This window comes from Balaenoptera acutorostrata, chromosome 21, assembly GCF_949987535.1.
Source record: "Balaenoptera acutorostrata chromosome 21, mBalAcu1.1, whole genome shotgun sequence".
NCBI classification, from domain to species: Eukaryota; Metazoa; Chordata; class Mammalia; order Artiodactyla; family Balaenopteridae; genus Balaenoptera; species Balaenoptera acutorostrata.
In genome coordinates this window covers 28656279-28676880 of record NC_080084.1, presented here as the reverse complement: position 1 = coordinate 28676880, position 20602 = coordinate 28656279, and the positions used below count along the sequence as shown (strand labels likewise).

Below are 20602 nucleotides of genomic sequence, written 5' to 3'. Positions count from 1 at the left end.
TCCCAAATCAGTAGGTCTGTGCTTTTACTGCCCAGTTTTTGATAAGTTTCCCCATATCGATTACGAACGTGCCTCAAGCATGCTGTCAGGCGGAAGGGCTTTCCCAGGTGGCTCGTGAAACAGTGGATGCAACTGAACCCCCTGCAACAATCACACCAGCGCCAAGCAGAGCAATCGCAGGCTCAGCAACAAGGCCTTGCGCAAAGGTCTACTTCCAAACCATGCTGTTCCAGGCGCAGGCTCGGCGGTCTGCACACTTAGGGGGCTGGCGGGACCCGTTCATCCATGGCTGACGCCCTGCTGTGGATCACGTGCGTCCGTGACCAACATGCTTCACCCACGGGGATAGCTGGGTGGGTACAAGAGTAGTTTCAGAGCACCTAGACAGGACTGGATGGGTGCTGTCCTCAGGAACGCAGGAAGCATCTTAAGTGGTCGATTTTTAAGACTAAATCCTTAGCGCTGGTGGAAGGCAAGCCTGGCAGACTTTCTGGAGGCGACGTGAGCTTTCCATTCTAGCTCCCCTGCATCTGCAGCTCTTCAGAGCATCACTCTGCAACGTGCGGTCCAGCCAAGGTAGCCCCTAAAGGGTGCTTTTAGAAGCCTTCGGACTAAAACGCGCCTGAATCAAGAAGGGAGAGGGCGGCGGGGTCATCTTCATGGGAGGTCCAGAGGCCCAGGGATGAGCAGTCTCCTGTGGCCATGAGTGAATTCACAGCCAGGACCCTGATCACCCAGGGCCCCGAAGTTGAACTGGACTGGCCAACTCCCTCTGAACCCAGCTTAAGCCAAACACACCGCAAGGGGAAATAAACGTGCTCTCCAGGCTAACAGGCCCTGCGTGAACCACTGCCACCCTGGCATTTTATTTCCAAAACTCAAGAGCATGCCAAATACAACAGACAGGGAAAAAAATAGCTTGGTGTAAGTGCTTTCAATGGAGAGATTTCATATGTGTTTTACTATTAATTAAAAAATGGCCCTGACTTTCTAGAAAAGCATAAAAAGAAATAAAGTTTCACAAATTCAATACCCAGCACGCTTTTCTCCCTATCCCCCAGCCGACAATTTCAGGAGACTATGCCGCAGGAATCGTTACGGGACAATTAAAAATAGGCGCGCAGGCAAAACTGTGGTTTCCTTGACTGGACTAATCTCTTCACTCTCAGCCCTTGAAAGTAACTTGGTGCTTTATCCTTCCCCCCCTCTTCCTCTCTTTCACGGCACGTAGCATTTCTCGAACGTTAAGAGCAGCTTCTCAGATTAAATTTGGCAGCGGTTTTGTAGAGAAAGCAAAGCAAATCAACGCGGAATTTTTAGGTGCTGTAATCTTGATCTTGGCAACTGGCCTTCACAAACGGTCTATGCCAGTGGGATCTGGAGAAAAGAAAAAGCAGGGAGAGGAACACCTGTTCCCATCACGAGCGTGTGTGGTGGGAACCGCCCCAGGCGGTCAGCATCCTGTCCGAGCCCGGATGACTCTGGAGCAGTGACCGGCCAGCACGGGGCTCTTGGCGCCACCACTGCCCCGGGGCTTGGCGATCATCAACCGATTTAAGCACCAAAGCAGTCCCTGGTGGAGCTACACCGGCCTCTGCGCCTTGTGGATGAAAACCCCGAAGTGAAGAAAGAAAGAGTGAGTGAGCGGCCCGCACACCCCACAGAGTCAGCAGGGAGAGGAAACACTCAGCCCCGCTCCGTCCCGCGAGCGGCAGGTGCCAGCCTCACCCAAGCCCTCCACGTTTCACGGGGAGAAACGGGAGCCGCTCTGCCCGCAGAGTGAGAACCAGGGTGCGAGGCGCCTGTCCACCGAGGCGGTGCTGCTGTGGGCGCCCCGTTACCGCGGCTCGCGGCACAGTCTGCCTGAGGGGGTGAGGCTGGGGCGAGCGTGGCGTCGGACTCCCAGCGGCTGTCCACGCCCGTCGGGCACACGTCGCTGAGTCCGGAAATAAAACGCTACTCTACTCATGGCTAAAAAGTTAAATTTAGCGAATTCCAGCCTTTAAAAGCACCCTAAACGTTTGAATCAGGGCTTGAACACAGTGGTTCTAACCGGGTGTCAGATGGACAGGAGATGCGATTTTTTACTGATGGCCTGAAGATGCACAAAAGGCAGGTCAGTTGGGCGCTCTACACTTGAACCCCGAGAGCGGTAAATGAACGTGTGTGATGGGGGTAACGATCGCCACCTTGGCTTGCGTTTTCCAGTTTACAGGGTCACCTTATTTCACGTGCACACGTTACGTTTCCTTTGCTCCTCACAGGAAGGGGGCGGCTGCGGGGACTTCACCCTGTGGGACCCCCCTGATGCCCAGAGACAGAGCTGGCTCTCCTGACGCCCCAAGAGCAGAAATCCTTGGTCCAGGGTGAGAAATGAGCCCTCTCCACTCCTCTCATTATTTCTTGTGCTTGATATTTACGAAGTTGCTGTTCCATTCCTGGCTGAATGTTGTCTTTTATTTTAAAGACAAACAGCCTTTGAATCACCACTGAGTCGTTTTGTTTTTCTTTGGAATCTGCAGTTTAAAGCTGTTTCTCAGTGGAAACAAACTTGTGTTTGTGTTAGTGATAGAGGTACACACTTCACATGATTAACTTTGATTTTTCTCAAACAAAGTACACAGGCGGGTTGTAAACTATTCTGGATCTTACAGAAGAGTGACGACACGCTGGGATCTGTAGTCCCATTCTCATTTTAAACACCGAGTCCTTGAGCCTGGAGGTATTCTGGGTTTGCTGGAGGTACTGCAGCCACAAAGCTTGTGGATCCAGGTTTTCTGAACATAATCCCAGTTCCTGCCACCAGGAGACCTCCCACTGGTTAAACAGTCTCCCGCCTGGCAAAGCACATCAGCACAACTTCCTTGTATTCTAGGACTGCATGCCTGTTCACACACACAGCGTGAACATGCCTTAAGTTCCTCTACTAAATGTAATGACGCCTTTTAATATTTAAACTGTATTATTATTTTCTTATTATTTTTAGCAAGGACAATTTCTAATGCCTATTAAAGTCGAAATTAAAATCTAACCAAAGGAATCATGGCTCATTGAGGGATTAAAATCTTTTGCAGAGGGGCTTCCCTGGTGGCTCAGTGATTAAGAATCCACCTGCCAATGCAGGGGACACGGGTTCGAGCCCTGCTGGGAAGATCCCACATGCCGCGGAGCAACCAAGCCCGTGCTCCACAACTACTGAGCCTGCGCTCTAGAGCCTGTGAGCCACAACTACTGGGCCAGCGTCCTGCAACTACTGAAGCCCGCGCGCCGAGAGCCTGTGCTCCTCAACAAGAGAAGCCACCGCAGTGAGAAGCCCACGCACCGCAACAGAGTAGCCCCCGCTCGCCTCAACTAGAGAAAGCCTGTGCGCAGCAACAGAGACCCAACGCAGCCAAAAATAAATGAATAAAAAATAAATAAATTTATAAAAAAAAACCTTTTGCAGAGAACCTTATCTTTAAAGTATATACGGAAACAATTAATGAGTAATAGAATTATCCCAAAAGGCAAATTGTACTGCAGTGGTTTATTTAACCATACTGTCACATAACCCTTCTCATTAAAAATGAATTACGTTTTCACCTATACATTGTCTCTCCACCTTCTATTTGCTTTCATTCCACAGCACAATACTAACCAGTGTCCCCCTGGAAATTATCTAGAAAGGCACAGGTAATGAATCCAAAGTGCATCCTAATGCAACAAGCAGTAAATAGCTCCTAGAGTGCTAACGCACAGAACCGTGACTACAGACATGCTAACTGTGTTATAATCTTTAAACGCGCTAAGAGAGTAAAACAATGATTTCAACCACTAAAAAGAAAGGAGATGGACCTAGAGATTATCATACTCAGTGAAGTAAGCCAGAAAGAGAAAGACACATACCATATGCTATTGCTTACATGTGGAATCTAAAATACGACACAAATGTACTTATTTATGAAACGGAAACAGAGTCACAGACATAGAGAACAGACTTGTAGCTGCCAAGGGGGAGGGGGGTGGGGGAGGGACGGAGTGGGAGTTTGGGGTCAGCAGATGCAAACTAGCATATATAGGATGGATAAACAACAAGGTCCTATTGTACACCCCAGGGAACTGTATTCAATGTGCTGTGATAGACCATAATGGAGAAGCATATGAAAAAGAATGTATATATACGTATAACTGAATCACTTTGCTGTACAGGAGAAACTAACACAACATTGTAGATCAACTGTATGTCAATAAAATAAATTAAAAAAAAAGAAAATTCAACCATAGAGCATAGAAGAAGGAGAATTATGTGGCATGATAGAGGTGCTAATTATCGCTACCATGGCAATCACAATGCAACACATCAGTGTATCTAATTAACATGTTGTGCACCTTAAGTTTGCCCACGTTACATGTAAAATATATTTCTAAATAAATAAATAAAATGTATTCTGAGCATCTACTTCTGACCCCACCATTAATGACCCAATCACCTTGGCTGAGTTAGACGAGTATTTCTTGAATCTTTTTTAAAAAAGTGAACACAATATCACTGCCTTTCTGCCTTAGAGGAGAGGGTGCTGGGGGAGCACGCGTTGACCCCCTTCTACACAGGGATGGGCTTGGGAGAGAAGGGCTCTGCTCTGTCGCGGGTGCCGTGCCTGCTGCTGGCTGGCCTGAGCCGAAGGCTGGTCTAAATCACGCTGACACACCACGCACTGGTGCATTTCTCCAGGCATTGCTATGGCTGCAGACGGTCGTCTTCAGGACTTATTTTTTAGTAAGTTGTTGTTATAAGAACGTTTCACAAAAGGGCAGCCCTCAGCATTGCTGAGTAATTTCCAATAAATTCAGCCTTTCATTCTATCGGCATCATTTAGTGTCTCCTGTATCTCCTGTACTTTATCAAGCGCTGAAATCACAAAGACCAATAACACGGTCTCGGACCCCATGAGCTCACCATGGGCGACAGAGGCCGTCATGGAGATGCCCACATCTTGCTGGAGCAGGGCAGTGCCCGCTGGATGGATGAGGTGGGCTCCGGGCAGCTTCGAGTGAGAGAGCTGTGTCTGCTTGTACGGGAAGTAAAATACACGTCCTGACACAAGCTCCTATCTGCCTCATGTTACCTCTAAACCTGTGGTCTGATACGTTTTCTGATATTCAACCATCTTTTCACTCCCAAGATCAACCTTACTTGTTCAAGAGTAATCAATACATGAAAATTAAGAGTATGTGCATATTTACTGTGTTTAAATTTTTACTTACTATGTACCTTCAATTTTTTAACATTTTATTTAATGTTTTCCGTCTGTGATCACAAATAAAACTGACTTGTAATTTTCTTTCCTTGTACCGTCCGTGGCCTGTTTTGGTATCAAGACACTATTCATAGTATTGGCTGAGCGTCTTCCCTTTTCTGTGTTCTCTAGAGGCTCCCCTTCTAGTTATAACATTCTTTCCCTCCCTTCCCTTCCCTTCCCTTCTTTTTCTGCTCCCCTTCCTCAAGAAGAGTGGAGATTCAGATTTTTTTTATTATGGTTTTATTTACTAGTATTTGGTTTATTTGGGGTCTCAATTTATTCTCCAGCCAATTTAATTTTTTAAAATTGTCCATTTTAATCTATATTTAAAAATTTTATTATCATGAAATGGCTCATTGTATTATGATTTTTAAAATTTCTACTGTGACTTTTAAAAATTTCTGATTTTTGGGATCAGTTTTGATAGAGCTTTTTCTATTTTCAAGCTTTTTCTGCTTTCCATTTTGATTAATTTTTCTTTTACCTTGATCATTTTCTTTCTCTTTATTTGGTGTACTCTGTTCTTTTTTCCAGATCATTTTGCTATTTACTTAACTCATTTACTGTCCCTTATCCTTGTCATTTTTCAATAAATGTATCCATGGATTTTTAAAATTGCAGTCTAATTAATATTTTAGCCTTATTCCCACAAGTATTGATACTAGTTTGTTTGGTCTTATTTAATTCCAAATACTTTATAATGTTCATCGTGGTGTCATTAAGTCATGAATTACACAGAAGACTATTTCCTTTCGGCATTTGATTGTTTTCCAAGTGTACAGGTATGTTTGCTCATATTATGATTTCTAGTTTAATCGCATTATGTTTAGAACAAATAGCTTCATCATATTACATTTATTCTTTAAGTTTTTTGTGGTTGATTTTTGAAAATGTTTTACTCAATATTTGTTGATACATTGTTACAATACATTTGTCATTGCATTACTCAAATCATCCGTAGCCTCATTTTTTTTGTTGTTGGCTTAATGACTTGTCTCTAAACATATATTAAAATCTACCACTGTAGATTTGTCAATTTCTCCTCTGGATTTTATAGAATTTAATGTATGTTGTAAAGAGCATATTAGCTCATGCTGATTACATGCTCCTGGCTGAATGTATCTGTAATCCTACAGAGTGTTTCTTATCACCCTTTTAATGCATTTTCTCTTTGTTAAAGTTATTTGCTGAGACAGAGAAGAGTCTCAACGTTTTATCCTAAGGAAATTATTCCTTTCAATTATTCAAATAAGCACTCAAAAGGTTATTATTAATCCTCAATAATTAATCAGGCTTACAAAATAATTGTTGGTTTATTTGCTTGCTATTATTGCTTGTACCCTGTACCTGCCCTCTGTTATTTTTTTCTTGCTTAAATATACAGTTTAGCAACATTTCAAGTATAATAAAAGGTTGAGCTTTTGTATATCTGACACTATAGTATTCTACAGTAACTAAATTTTTATCTAGACATGAAGCTTTAGATGGGAAGTTATTTTTCTTCGATACTTAAGGGCTATAATTTGACCATCTTCTCATGTGATTGTTGCTAATGAGGAATTTACTGGGGTCTGATCCTTGTTCCTTTGGAGATTTTCTAGCTCATAGTATGAATTTCTCTTGATCATGGATGGTCTTGAGTTTAACTACAGTCTGTCCAGTTTTACAGTGTTTTCCTTCCAGGCTGTAGGTGAACATTTTCAGTCTGGTGATGGGTGACGACTATTCTCTGGCCTCTGCTTCCTTGTCCTTCCCTGGAATCAATTCTTCTGGAATTCCTCCCTCATGTACTTTGGAGTCTCTAAATTCTTCCTCCTTGTCTCTTAACTTCTGTTTCATACTTTTCATAAGTCGATCTAGAGTTTATCCTGCCTAGTGCATTATTGTTAAGTTTTAGTGACTGTACTTTACCATTATTTGGTTCCCTCATTTTTCGTATCTGTTCTTGATTCCTGTCTTGTTTTTCCCTCACCATTTTAATTTGTTTAGGATGGATGTCCCTCTTCTTTCCTTTATTTCCGCGTGGATCTTCCCCAGACCTGTTTTAGATCCGTGTCGCAGCTCCTCCGTCACCGGCTATGTGTTCGCAGTGAACCTGTCTTGCACTTGACGAGCCTGCATCTCCTCCTCCTGCACCTCATGCTGCTTCCTGCAGGGACCCTAACCCTCCCTTGGTGGCTCAGAGCTCTGTCCTGCTGGCACAGGAAGGCCACCAACCCCGCAGGGACCTGCCTCAGGTGTGACTCTGCGTTTTGTCTTGTTTCCCCGTCTCTGCTGTCCCCTGGTTGCAGGCCCGGAGTCTGGGCTGGCCCTTAGCTCAGGCCACGCGCCCGCTCAGAACTGAACTCGTGGCTGCCTTGGATGGCGCTGGGGTCCTGCAGCCTCCGCCCCACAGGCATCTCCTTGTGGGTTTATCCTTTCAGTGGGACATGGAGATACTCATTCTGATTCACTACCCGCACAGGCCGCATCCGGACACAGGACAGGAGCCCAGCCTGCCATCTGGGCCACGCCAGGTGTTCAGGGGATGGCCTCCCGCGCAAGGAGACAGCACGCTGGGCACTGCAGGGGCTGCGGGACCGGAGAGGCCAACGCCCCCGACCCTGCTGCACAGATGGCATCCTCCCTCCTGGGCCCGCAGGGGAGTGACCTGTACACGGCACCCCACGGTCCGCATCAGATGCTTACCCTTCCCGCCCGAAGTGAGTCACCAGCAGGATCACTGTTACCGCGGGCAGTGCTGCCTGGTGACCCAGCCATCATTCTTACCCTTATCAAGTTTCCAGGGGCCCGCTGGAGAGATAACACGAGGTCACGTTCTCACCCGGCAGGGGGCGGGGATTTATTCCTCCTCTGCCAAGGGTGGGCACGGCTGAGTCATTAATGTTCTTCAATACACAGATGTGCACACACACGCACAAATACACACTAACTTAACATGTATATTTTATATATAATATATATTAGCTTTCATTGAAGCCAGTTCAGAGACTGCATTCACAATATTATCATGTCCGAAGCTGTACAGTTCGGTATAATTTACAAATTTAAAAGTCCTTCTGTTGATCAGTGCTGAAATATAATTAAAACATAAATCGTTTGCAAAGTGCTGTACAAGTTTACTAAGAACTGGACACTTCATTTCTTAAAAATTGTGGTAAACTACACATAATATAAAATTTGCCATCCTGCCCGTGGTTAAGGGTACAGGGTCAGCAGTGTCCACCCCACTCACACCGCTTTGCCACCACCCGCCGTCCGTCTTACAAGACCGACACTCTGTCCCCGGCAAAAACTCACTCGGCCGCCCCTCCCCCGCCCCCAGCCCCACCAGCTGCGTCCGACTCTGTGAGTTTGACCATTCCAGTCCTGCGTGGAGGAGGAAACACAGAACAGTCGTCCTGCTGGGACCGGTTTACTTCACTCGGCAAATGTTCTCAACGTCCACCCACGTGGCAGCACCTGCCAGAACTTCCTTCCTCTTTAAGGCTGAATCATATTCGACTGCACGGGTTTAAAGAACTGAGCATTTTAATTTTCATTATTTCATCTGGAAACCACAGACACTCCACATCCCCAAGTGTCAGTGTGGTCCGGCTGGAGGGAAGTGCGTGTCTAATGAGGACTGAAACGCAGTAGGTGCTCAGTACAGACGTTTTAATAAACTTACTTAAGTCTCCTTGAAATTTAAGAATTAGAACAGAGACGGAGGACAGGCCTCTCTCACTGGAGCAGACTTCTTACTTATGCCCAATGATCAGCTCAAGGCCCAGAAGTCCCTGAACTTGGGTAAAGACAGAATTATTTGCAGCAGTACTTGTGTTTCCTCCCGGGGGGGCTTCCCGTCACCCACGTGGAATCTTTTCAGGGAATGAGGACACTCATAGGACACATCTGATTGCTACCTTCAACAAAATAATAAAAAAGGAAAACCTCAGTCCGATTGGTTACTTAACGTGAGCATTGAATTATTTGGCTGTTGTTTTTGTTGTTGAACTCATTCAAATCCCGTGTGTTTACAGAGAGAGTACGTCCACTTTTCAACACTGCTTGGTCATTTCAGGCTATTGTGAAGACGTTATACTTGTGCTTTCCTCAGCTCACTCTGGGGAATGATCATGTATATGCGGGTGCAGTTTTTGAAGAGAGATTAACCTGCAGGCAATTCTTCAGTGACCAGGGGTAGCTCAAACAAGGGGGCTATTTCTCCTGCCCCACCTCCCTCGCTCCACAGGTTCTGGGCACACTTGTCGATCACAATGATACAGACGGGGCATCACACGTGGGTTGGTGCCGGGCGGCTATGCCCATCGAGCGAGCTCTACCAGAGCTCAACACGCAGAAGCCCGCCTGCCTGAGGGTCCTCAGGCAGTTCTGACAGTCAAGACTATTATGGAGTCAGGGCTTGGGGACAGGTGACTTGAGGGCCGAGAGCTGGTAAAGAAGGGCTGAGCGGCCACCTGTCAGACACCAGGGCATGGTCATCAGAGGTCAGTGAGCACAGGAAGGGGAGCACGGGGGGCGGGAAATGCAGTTCCAACCCCACTCCCCCGTCCACTGAGTTATTAGCACCTCTGGGGTGGTCCCTGGGGTAGTCCACAGGGCTCTGCACCCATAGAAGCCCTCACACCTTTCCCGTTCAGGAGACCCGTCTCCACCCGCTGAGAAAAGCTGGGGAAGGGAGGGACAGAATCAGGACCAGCTGGAGTTTACAGCCCCACACACCTATTGACATTAAAACGGTAAATCTCTGCCGATCGAATTAAAAAATATGTATCAACCCACCAACCAACCTGCGACCTCTGAGTTAGACGTTGAGATTTACTTATCCTTCATTATTCTGAAAACAGATCGTGCCCCCTAAAAGACAGACATGAGTCTGTGGTGTTGGGGTCATCTAAGCGTTTCAGAAAACCCACACTGCTTGTGCCCAGATGTCTCATCATTCCCCCCTGGGAGACCTGAATTGTCTTGTTCATCTACCTGTCTATGTATCTGCTCAGGTTCATGTTAGAACAAGACCTCGATAGTTCTCATCTTCGTCGTGCACTTAGCTGACGTGATCAGGAAATGAGACAGTGCTCACTGTACAAATAAATTAAATACTTTAAATCAAGGAATCAGAAATTCAGAGTTCAAAATCTTTGGGTTTATAATAATACTCAAAAAAGAGAAAGGGAAAATAAAGGAAGATTCTTGACCGTTGGAGGCTAGCTAATAAATCTAGAAGGACTGGTGCAATTAGAAAATCACCATTTTCAAAACCAACGTAATGAATCAGACAAGGGCTTGTGTGAAGTTTGTTGGCCAACAGGATATTTATGTAGAGTTGAACTATCGCCTCAAAACTGTCCACTAAGTGAAAACAGGTAAATACACCTTTCCAGGGGAGACAGTTGTCACCACTGAGTGACACAGTTTACCATCACTGATAGTGCAGACACCTGCCAACATGTGTCTCACAGTGTGGTGTGATGTGAACGACACATGGTCCCTAAGAAGTATTGTTGCCGAAATCATTTAGCCTGAGTCTAATCCAGGCATGATTTTCTGTTTGGAGGAAACACAGAGGTAGAAGGAGCAAATTACACATCTGGCTTCGACTCTGTCAAAAGACATCATGACAAAAGGTCCAACATTTAAAGACACAAAAGTGATAAAATAACCAAATACAAACACATGAAACTTGAGTGAGTCTTGACTTGAAAAACAAAGTAAAAGCTTCAAAGCTATAAAACTGAAAAAGCCATAAAAGACATTCTTGGAAGAATTGGATAAATTGTAATAGAGACAGAATATTACAGAATATTATGGAATTATTGTTAGTTATCCGAGGACAATAATCCTAACCATTTTCATATAAACACCCTCCACGGTCACGGCCTCACTGCCCCGCCATTGCTCCCGTCGGCAGCCTCAGCTCAGATAAATGCAAAGCGCCCCATGGATGTCACCACCAGGACTTCCTTGAGGGCCCCTGGTGACCCCCCACCCCCACCCCCACCCCGGTCTTTACTTCCTGGAAGATCCTTCTCGTCTTACGCGGCTCCGTCTCTCTTTCCCCCCAGCAGTTCCTTAAACCTTCTGCATTCTCTGCAACTTTGGACTCTTTTCCCCTAACCCTTGGCAGGTTAATTCACCTAATTCATTTACAAATTGCTTCCTCCAGGAAGCCTCCCCTGACTGCTCTGGCACTGGTTGGACAGCCTTCTGGTGTGTCCCCAGCAGCCTGTGTGACCCCGAGAGAGCGTATATCCACTGCATTCCAGCTGGAACTGCACTGGACAGTAAACTCCACGGTGCAGACACGCCAGCCAGCACCCGGCCCCTTCCAGGCCATCAACAAATGCAGTTCCGTGGACGAGGGTGGCCGCCCTGTCGGCCCGCCCTGAGGGAGCTGCCTCTTTCCAGCTTCCTGGCGAGCCGCCCCTCCTGTGGTTTGATCAACTCCTGCAACAGGGGCTTCCCTGCGTCCAGAGCGGCTCATTCCCTTTTCAACAGCTCATGCACGTGGTCCCACTTCTGATTGGGAGAACTCTGAACCACCGGCTTCTGAAACAATGCAACCCACACTTCATCCCGGACTGTTTCTAGTATTTGAAGACAATTTCTGGGCTAAGCACTCCCCGTGCCTTTAGTTTTTCCTCGGTTGACAATGAAACGCGTCCTCCCATAGCTCTGGCTGCAGCCTGGCTGTGTCCCCCACCAGTTTGGGGCGGGTCCACGCCACCCGGGGCCTACCCGCCTTCTGAGCTGACAGACGGAGGGTTAGGCCCTCAGATTCACCCAGTCCCCGGGACGTCCACTCCACCACCCGCCCCTTTTGGTAAAGGAGGTCTTCTGGCTTCATGGAAGGAAGATGCAGGTGTGTAAGTCTATAAGCACAGAAATGTGGATTCTCGGCATCATGTGATCTGAGTGAATCCACCTCCATCACGGACATCGTGGCTTTTCTTTCTAAATATTCACAAACTGCATCTTAAAAGGCAGGCTGTGCGACTCTGCCTGCGGTGGACGCAGACTTCACCGCTACCTAACTGGTTGTTAGAACCCCCTTCCTCCCTAGTTTGAAAACCGGACGGCACATTTTACCCATCTCCGGGCACCTCTTCCAGTGCCTCTAAACTCTTCCTGTCGGTGCATCAGTGACCAGACCCACTAGCTCCTCAGCTCCCCGGGATGGATTCGTCTGCAAACAAACTCATTTAGGACAATTATGCTGTCAGACAGTCTCCTGGCCTTCCTCAGACCTCAGCTCTCTCCACAAACATGTGTTCCCCTCTTTCTGTCAGAAGATCGCTCTCCTTGGCAGAGAGAGTGGATTCACAAGAATCACGGCCCCCTTCCTCCCCGCCCCCCCACCCCTGCTCCCACTGCTGGCAGAGCCCGGCTGAGCCTCGTCTTTGTGCTTCACCGTGACTCAGACTCCGTGGTCTCAGCCTCAGGTACGTGGGGCGGTTCTGCAAAGGTCATTTGCACACAAGACCCAGAAGCTGTCAGGGAGCCCAGCCCAGCCCTGGACGGTCGCCCCTGGAGCCTGTACGGGCGGGGCAGTGGGGCTGACCGAAGGGACTCAGGATCGTGGGCACCAGTCCGATCACCCCTTAGGCTTAGCTTCCCTGGGGATCTGACCCTGAACCCTAGGGAAGGACGCATGGAACGCAGAAGGAGCCACGTTCAAACACACGCTGGCCGAGTGGTGAACGCGGAGTGAGAGAGAGGCGTCTTTCCACCTTGTCTGTGTGCACGGCGGGGCTGCAGAGGGCAGAGCCCCACGGCTCCCGGAGGCCTCTGTGCCGGGGCCGCTGTGCCCGCCGACAGCCGAGCAACGGCTATGGGCCTCCAGCCTCAGCGCGCATTGGTGCCGGGGCATCGGGGCCACTGAGCTCAGGCTGTTGGAACCAGAGTGGGTATGTCTCTCCCTCCTGGAGGCCAAGTGGCGTCGGGAATCACCCAAAGTCCATCAGCTCCATCAGGGCCCAGCCTTGCCGTCTGTAAAACGGGGGCAGAATCCTGCTCACCTTGCAGGGGTGTTCTGGGGACTACACGGGATAAAGGACACACCTGGCCCTCAGTGCCTGGTGCATAGTAAATAAACATCAGCGATTATGATTGCCGGTATGCTCACATGCCACTTTAATCATTTACACTAAACCCACATGCTTGCTTCTTGATCATCATTCATCTCTCTTCTGGCTTTTGTGCAACCTTTGGTCTCTTCCATATATGGAAATAGAATTTTCATCGTATTCCCAACTTCAATAACTGGAGCTCTACCCTCCCCCCATTGGAGTATCATGGTGGTGTAGCCTGACTGAGCTACAGCATAAATCTGATCCTCTCTTCAAGTTTCGTTGGCTGATATTCTGATGCTGTGTGGGTTTGCTCAGGTGTCATTATTCCGGGACCCTCTGATTTTGATGTTGATGGATGAACTGCGGTCAAAACTTTATTCAAAACATCTCACGCATGCGCGACATGTAGGCATGTTTTCCTGTTTTAAAAGCGCTGGATACGAAATTCAAAGAGGAGCGCGTGGCAGCTGCATCCGGAGACGATCACAGCTCCCATCATGGGACGTAAAGGAGCTGGACGTCACGCCGTCTTCCAGGGAAAGGAACCAGCCTTCCTGTTTACAAACCACAAAATGAACACGTCTGGAACACATGCCTTGGACAAGTTGTTGTACCATTTTCTGTTTGTCACTTTTTGGAGTGGCTCAAGTTTTCTCGAGTGAGTGTTTTATTCTGAGTTGAAAAGATTACAAGACAACTGGCCTCCTCCTCAGGAGGGTGTTTCCCCTCGGGAAGCTCCCTTTCAGGGCGGCCTTAGAGCAGCCACTGGAGCCGCTCAAATCCCAGACAGGCAAGTTCCCTGTGGGGCTGAGGGAGGTGGGCAGCGAAGACAGCAAACAGGACGGAGCAGACGGGCTGCCATGGAAGTGGTCCAAGAGGTTTGCACCTGGATGCCTGTGGGGTTTCAACCAAGGTGCGTGCGGGGGTGAGGTGCACTGCTAACAAGACCAACACAGAACCAAGGCGGATGGGAACGTGATGTCTGGGGAACAGCAGGAGGCTTGATTTGGTTGGAGGAAAGGGTGTTTTGGTAGAAGGAACGCAGTTGGGATGACAGATTTGGCCCGGATGGTGTGGGGTCTTGGTTTGGAGGCTAAGGAACCTCACTAAGTCCAGCATAGAACACCTGACATCTTCAGAATGTACTGCGGATACACTAAACATTTTGAGTAGGGTAGTGGCGTGCATGAAATTGTAGTTCAGGACATTTTATGTGGGATGAGTTTGAATGGGAAGAAATCCTAAGCGGTGAAATGAATGGAGATGCTAACGTAGTCGTGGAGGGGAGAAAGGATTTTCTACATGTTGACAGAAAGATCTGTTTCAAGTTCATTTACCTAAAACACTGTGAAAGTAGACTTAACTCATTGGATTTGGGGCTTAAGAGAGACAGGAGGGCAACACAGCCGTGAATGAGGCTACGTGGCTGGAAAAAAAATTACTTCTCCAAAATGAGCAGAGTTAAATCCATTCACTAGATGTTTTAAAAAAGACCTGAGGATGTATTCTAAAATTTAACAATTTTCAGGTTTCAGACCTTTGAAAGCAAGGTCCTAGAATATTTTTTAGGCATATAATTTAATGAATGGCTTAGTTATAACATGCTGAATACCTATTTCTTCACTGTTCAATGGTGCAGACTATTACACAGTAGGGTTTCTTTTGGCCAACCAAGATCAAGATCTTTGAAAGTGAATTTCAAGGACACGGTACTTGTGGCAACACTGCCTGACTGGAGACGGGGCAGGAGTTAGGTTTTTCCCGCTAATGAAGTCACAGTGCTCTCGAGGGCAGGGAATTCTCCATCCCATGTTTAGGACCTGACAAGACACAGACTCTGCTCCCCAGACACGTGCTGACCAGGTCTATCATTCTGTTCTTTGAGACAGATGAATGTGAGCAGCAGTTATATTCTGAAAATATAATATTTCATGAGAGCCAAAGGCTCCTGGTGCTATAGCGTCTGTGTTGTGAGCCTCTGAATTCTTGCCAGTGAAGATGGGGCAGTAATTGAATTCTTCAAATACATTAGCAGCATTTGTGTCGACATTGATCAATTTCCCTGAAATCATTCCAGGACCTCTCGGTCTGTTCAGAGACCCCCGTGGCATCTCCACACAGACCCCTGCCAAGTGGGCGGCGGGGCTGCCCCGGTGCCGATGGAGACGAGACTCTGAGCCCATCACCGCTGCTTCATCCGCCCCCACTTCCTCCCTCCCTCCTTCCTTCTGGCTCCTGTTTCCTCCAATTATTTACATCTGCAGTCTGCCTACTACACTGACCTGGAAAAGGGGCCGCGTGAACCTGGCTAGAACCACTCTCATGAGAATGCATATGTATGTGTAACTGAGTCACTTGGCCGTACAGCAGTAATTAACACAACACTGTAAATCAACCGTACTTCAATAAAAAAATAAATACACAGAACCACTCTCACGATACTAACCCCTCAGATCAGAAGGACAAAAAGACATGGAATCAGAGAGAAAGTATCTGGGCCTCAGCTTTCAGCATAAAGGCAGGATGACCACGTTTGCTTCGGGGTTCCGTAGAGACTGCGTAGCGAGGTCCCTGCAGCGCTGGCGTTGGCAGGTGACAGGTGCCAAGCACACCTGGCCTCCCCCACCCCCACCCCGCCCCGTCCTGGTCTCTTCTGTTGGGTGCCCGGGTTGGGGTAGGGAGAGCACGCCTGGTGCACAAACAGACCCCATGTGGGCAAGCCCTGCAGCACCAGGGACCTGGGCTTCCTGACCAAGTAAGCCTGTTACTGAGAACAAAAGCGCATTCTTTAGAGATTCGAGCAGCATTCACACTAACAGGTTTCAGGCAGAGAATGGATTTATGTTCATACTTTGGAACAAATGCCTGAACACAGACAGGACGTGCAGGAGGAGGGGCTCGAGCAGGATGTTCACGGAAGGAATTCAACGGCCAGAAATGCTCCTTCCACACGATGCCCAGCCCAGAGGTCGCCACGTCCTCATTCCTTTTTTACTTCTGCTGCTGCCCAATAGATGTTTTGGCTGAACTGCCTTGGCGTTTGTCTCTCTGTGGACATTTTCACAGACGGAGCCAGAGGCGGAGACCATGGCCCCCACATCCTCCCTCCATGTCTCTGTGACCTTGGGGGGATCATTTCAGGGCTGTCGGAACTCCGCCTCTTCACCCACAAAACAGGAGATACATACAGACTCTCTGAGTCTACCAGCACACGAGAGGGCCAGACACAACTGTGTCAAAGTGTAATAACCACACAAATGTAAATTACAGTATCACTGCGCAGAAGATTTTTGAAACCTCACTGACATAGAAAAGCACGTATTGGGACTTCCCTGGGGGTCCAGTGGTTACGATTTCCTCTCCTAATGCAGGGGGCACAGGTTTGATTCCTGGTCGAGGAGCTAAGATCCCACACGCCTCGGGGCCAAAAAAACAAAACACAGAACAGAAGCAACGTTGTAACGAATTCATTAAAGACTTTAAAAATGGTCCACATCAAAAAAATCTTTAAAAAAAGAACATATTAATTAATCTATGACAATGGAGGCAGGCATATATAATGGAGAAAAGTCTGTTCAATAAGTGGTGCTGGGAAAACTGGACAGACACAAGTAAAAGAATGAAATTAGAACATTCCCTAACACCATACACAGAAGTAAACTCAAAATGGATTAAAGACCTAAATGTAAGACCGGATACTATAAAATTCTTAGAGGAAAACATAGGCAGAACACACTTTGACATAAATCGTAGCAATATCTTTTTTGATCCACCTCCTAGAGTAATGAAAATGAAAACAAGATAAACAAATGGGACCTAGTTAAACTTAAAAGCTTTTGCACAGCAAAGGAAACCATAAACAAAATGAAAAGACAACCCTCAGAATGGGAGAAAGTATTTGCAAACGAAGCGACCAACAAGAGTTTAATCTCCAAAATATATAATACAAGCAGCTCATGCAGCTCTATGTCAAAAAAACAACCCAATAGAAAAATGGGCAGAAGTTCTAAATAGACATTTCTCCAAAGAAGATATACAGATGGCCCAAAAGCACATGAAAAGATGCTTAACATCACTAATTATTAGAGGAATGCAAATCGAAACTACAATGAGGTATCACCTCACACCAGTCAGAATGGCCATCATCAAAACGTCTACAAACAATATATGCTGGAGAGGGTGTGGAGAAAAGGGAACCCTCCTACACTGTTGGTGGGAATGTAAATTGGTGCAGCCACTATGGAGAAGAGTATGGAGGTTCCTTAAAAAACTAAAAATAGCATTACCATATGATCCTGAAATCCCACTCTTGGGCATATATCTGGAAAACATGAAAACTCTAGTTGGAAAAGACACATGTCCCCCAACATTCATAACAGCACTATTTACAGTAGCCAAGACATGGAAGCAACGTAAATGTCCATCGACAGATAAAAGAATGTCCATGGATGGATAAAGAAGATGTGGTACATATATACAATGGAATATTACTCAGCCATAAAAAAGAATGAAATAATGCCATTTGCAGCAACACGGATGGACCTAGAGATTATCATACTAAGTGAAGTAAGCCAGAGAAAGACAAATATCATATGATATCCCTTATATGTGGAATCTAATTTTTTAAAAAATGATACATATAAACTTATTTACAAAACAGAAGCAGGGGCTTCCCTGGTGGTGCAGTGGTTGAGAGTCTGCCTGCCGGTGCAGGGGACGCGGGTTCGAGCCCTGGTCTGGGAAGATCCCACGTGCCGCGGAGCGGCTGGGCCCGTGAGCCACAATTGCTGAGCCTGCGCGTCTGGAGCCTGTGCTCTGCAACAAGAGAGGCCGCGATGGTGAGAGGCCCGCGCACTGCGATGAGGAGTGGCCCCCACTTGCCACGACTGGAGAAAGCCCTCGCACAGAGACTAAGACCCAACACAGCTATAAATAAATAAATAAATAAAATAAACAAACCCAAAGTTTAAAAAAAAAAAAAGCTGAAATATTTAAAAAAAAATAAAAAATAAAAAAAAACAGAAACAGACTCACACATATCAAAAACAAACTATGGTTACCAAAGGGGAAATGTGGGGGAAAGGGAGGGATAAATTGGGAGCTTGGGATTAACATATACACCACTACATATAAAAGAGATAACCAACTAGGATCTACTGTATAGCACAGGGAACTATAGTCAGTATTCTGTAATAACCTATATGGGTAAGGAATCTGAACAAGAATGAATATATGTATATGTGTAACTGAATCACTTTGCTGTACACCTGAAACTACCACAACATTGTAAATCAACTATATTTCATTAAAAAATTTTAAAAGGACCTAAAATTTAAAAAATTAAATAAAAGTTAAAAAGCACATGTTAACTTAAAACTTCAAATGCTCCACTAATCACTGGAGATCAGTTTCCATGGAGACTACGGCAAGAACCTAGCAAACGTCACTCCAGGTCAGGTTAATAACCCTTGCGTCTTTGACATTGGCACCGTAGGGCACCACGTGGTTGATGTTCAAAGTGAGCATTTAAAATAATCTGAAAAGTATTAACAATCCCTCTAGCTTACATTATGGAACGTCCATTACATTTCTATCACCTAAAAACATCTCAGACTCTTTTGAAGTTATTTTTATATTCAGCCTTCAGCACTCTCCTACATCACGCGTCCCCAATCCTTATTTTAAACACTTTGCTTTCAGTCATGAAGTTATTCTTTTAAGCCATAAAGGAACAATAGAAAGCCAGAAGGAGAGAATTAGAAACGAAAGTTTAGTATCATAAACCAACTCCTGGCTGCCTGGACTCAAGCTAAGTTCATAGACGGAAGAAAAGATACGGACAGACACAGGGAGAAGCAGTGCAGCTGCCTGTGTGTGCGTGTGTGTGTGTAAACATACACACACACACAGACTGGACACGTGGAAGACAGTGACCAAGGCTCTTTGAACTTATTTCGCAAGCCGTTTGCTGCCTTCATGTCAAGACGTGTTGAGGACAAAAGCCGCCTGGACTTGAAGGGAGAGTGAAAGTTCTGAGGCGGCCGCTAAGCACGCAGCATGGTTCAGCGAGCGCGCCCGTCCCGCTGGCTTTCTGCTCCCAGCTCACGGTTGCGCCGTATCTCGGCCCGTCGGCACCCAGCACTCCACGTGCTCCTGTCTCCCAGACTTGGCAGGCTCTGTGGGGTCTCGTCCTGACTCTTACCTTCAAGCTTCTGGTTCTGGCTGGACATGAAGAGCTCCCCGGTGCCTCTTCTCGGCCGCAGCTTCGGACACGCTGGCCCCAGTCGCCACCCACCAACAGGCTACGGAAACAAGACCAGCCTCCAACTGCGGACACACAGTGTTGCACCACGCACAAGCCACACCGCTTCAATCCCACTGACAGGTCACGTAACCCTCTGTCCAATCTTTCCCCTTTTTTTTTTCTGACTCTGTCTTTCCTAACATAAGCCCCTTTCTCCAACCCTAAATATTTTTGTTTTCTTTCTCTTGACCAGCTCTAACTCTGACGTTATAGAACTTCAAAGGAACATCTTTTCCCAACAAGAGGAGGGGGCAGCGTTTTCATATGGTTACCACGTTTTCACTTGATAACATCCATGTTTAGTAGAACCTTTGGATTATTTGCTTTAGATCTCAGCATCCTGAAGGTTGGTGTCTTCAAGGAACAGCTTATTATAGTTTCAAGATTCTTTTTGGAAAAAATTAAGATAAGAACTCAGAGTTTCACGAGGATACAGTTGGTGCTACATATCTGTACGTGCATTTCCTTACTTAGGCCCATCTGAGGCGTGTCTGCTCATGTGTCCTGGCGAGGCCCTGGGTTGTTCAAGAGAACCACAGAGTCAGAGACTTGGGGATATCTCCTAGCCCAAGATGATCTATAAGTATGACAGATAGTGAGTCCAGTACTGATGACTGAGGATTTGATTCCCTTTACATCATTTCTCCATCCAGAGAAGGGCCTTCCAACACTTCATATTTCTTGACTTTTAAGACGATATTTTTCTAATGTAAACATTTTTTCATTTCTATTATAACTGCATTTGACAGATTTAATGTGAAACAGTCAACAGCTTTTTGAGAATCTAAATAAAATATGCAGAGTGATTTTTGCTTGTCCTTACATTTATTTGACTCATCTTGAAAACAGTCTGTTTTATCCTATTGCAGCACTGAAGCTGCACTTCCTCTAATAGGTGAAGATTATTTACGTTACAATAAACAGTCATCCATCCTTTCCTCTGT

At 46.5% G+C, this 20602-nt stretch overlaps 1 protein-coding gene across 1 annotated transcript in view; it reads right to left on the bottom strand.

Annotated features, from left to right (window-relative positions):
- Window positions 1–19624, bottom strand: part of DLGAP2 (DLG associated protein 2) — a 209077-nt gene extending 189453 nt beyond the window's left edge. Inside the window, exon 1 of the mRNA XM_007188953.2 lies at window positions 19557–19624. Coding sequence (XP_007189015.2) covers window positions 19557–19584 — 28 coding nt within the window. The 5' untranslated portion in view covers window positions 19585–19624. The remainder of the gene's footprint in view (window positions 1–19556) is intronic.
- Between the last annotated feature and the right edge of the window lie 978 nt (window positions 19625–20602).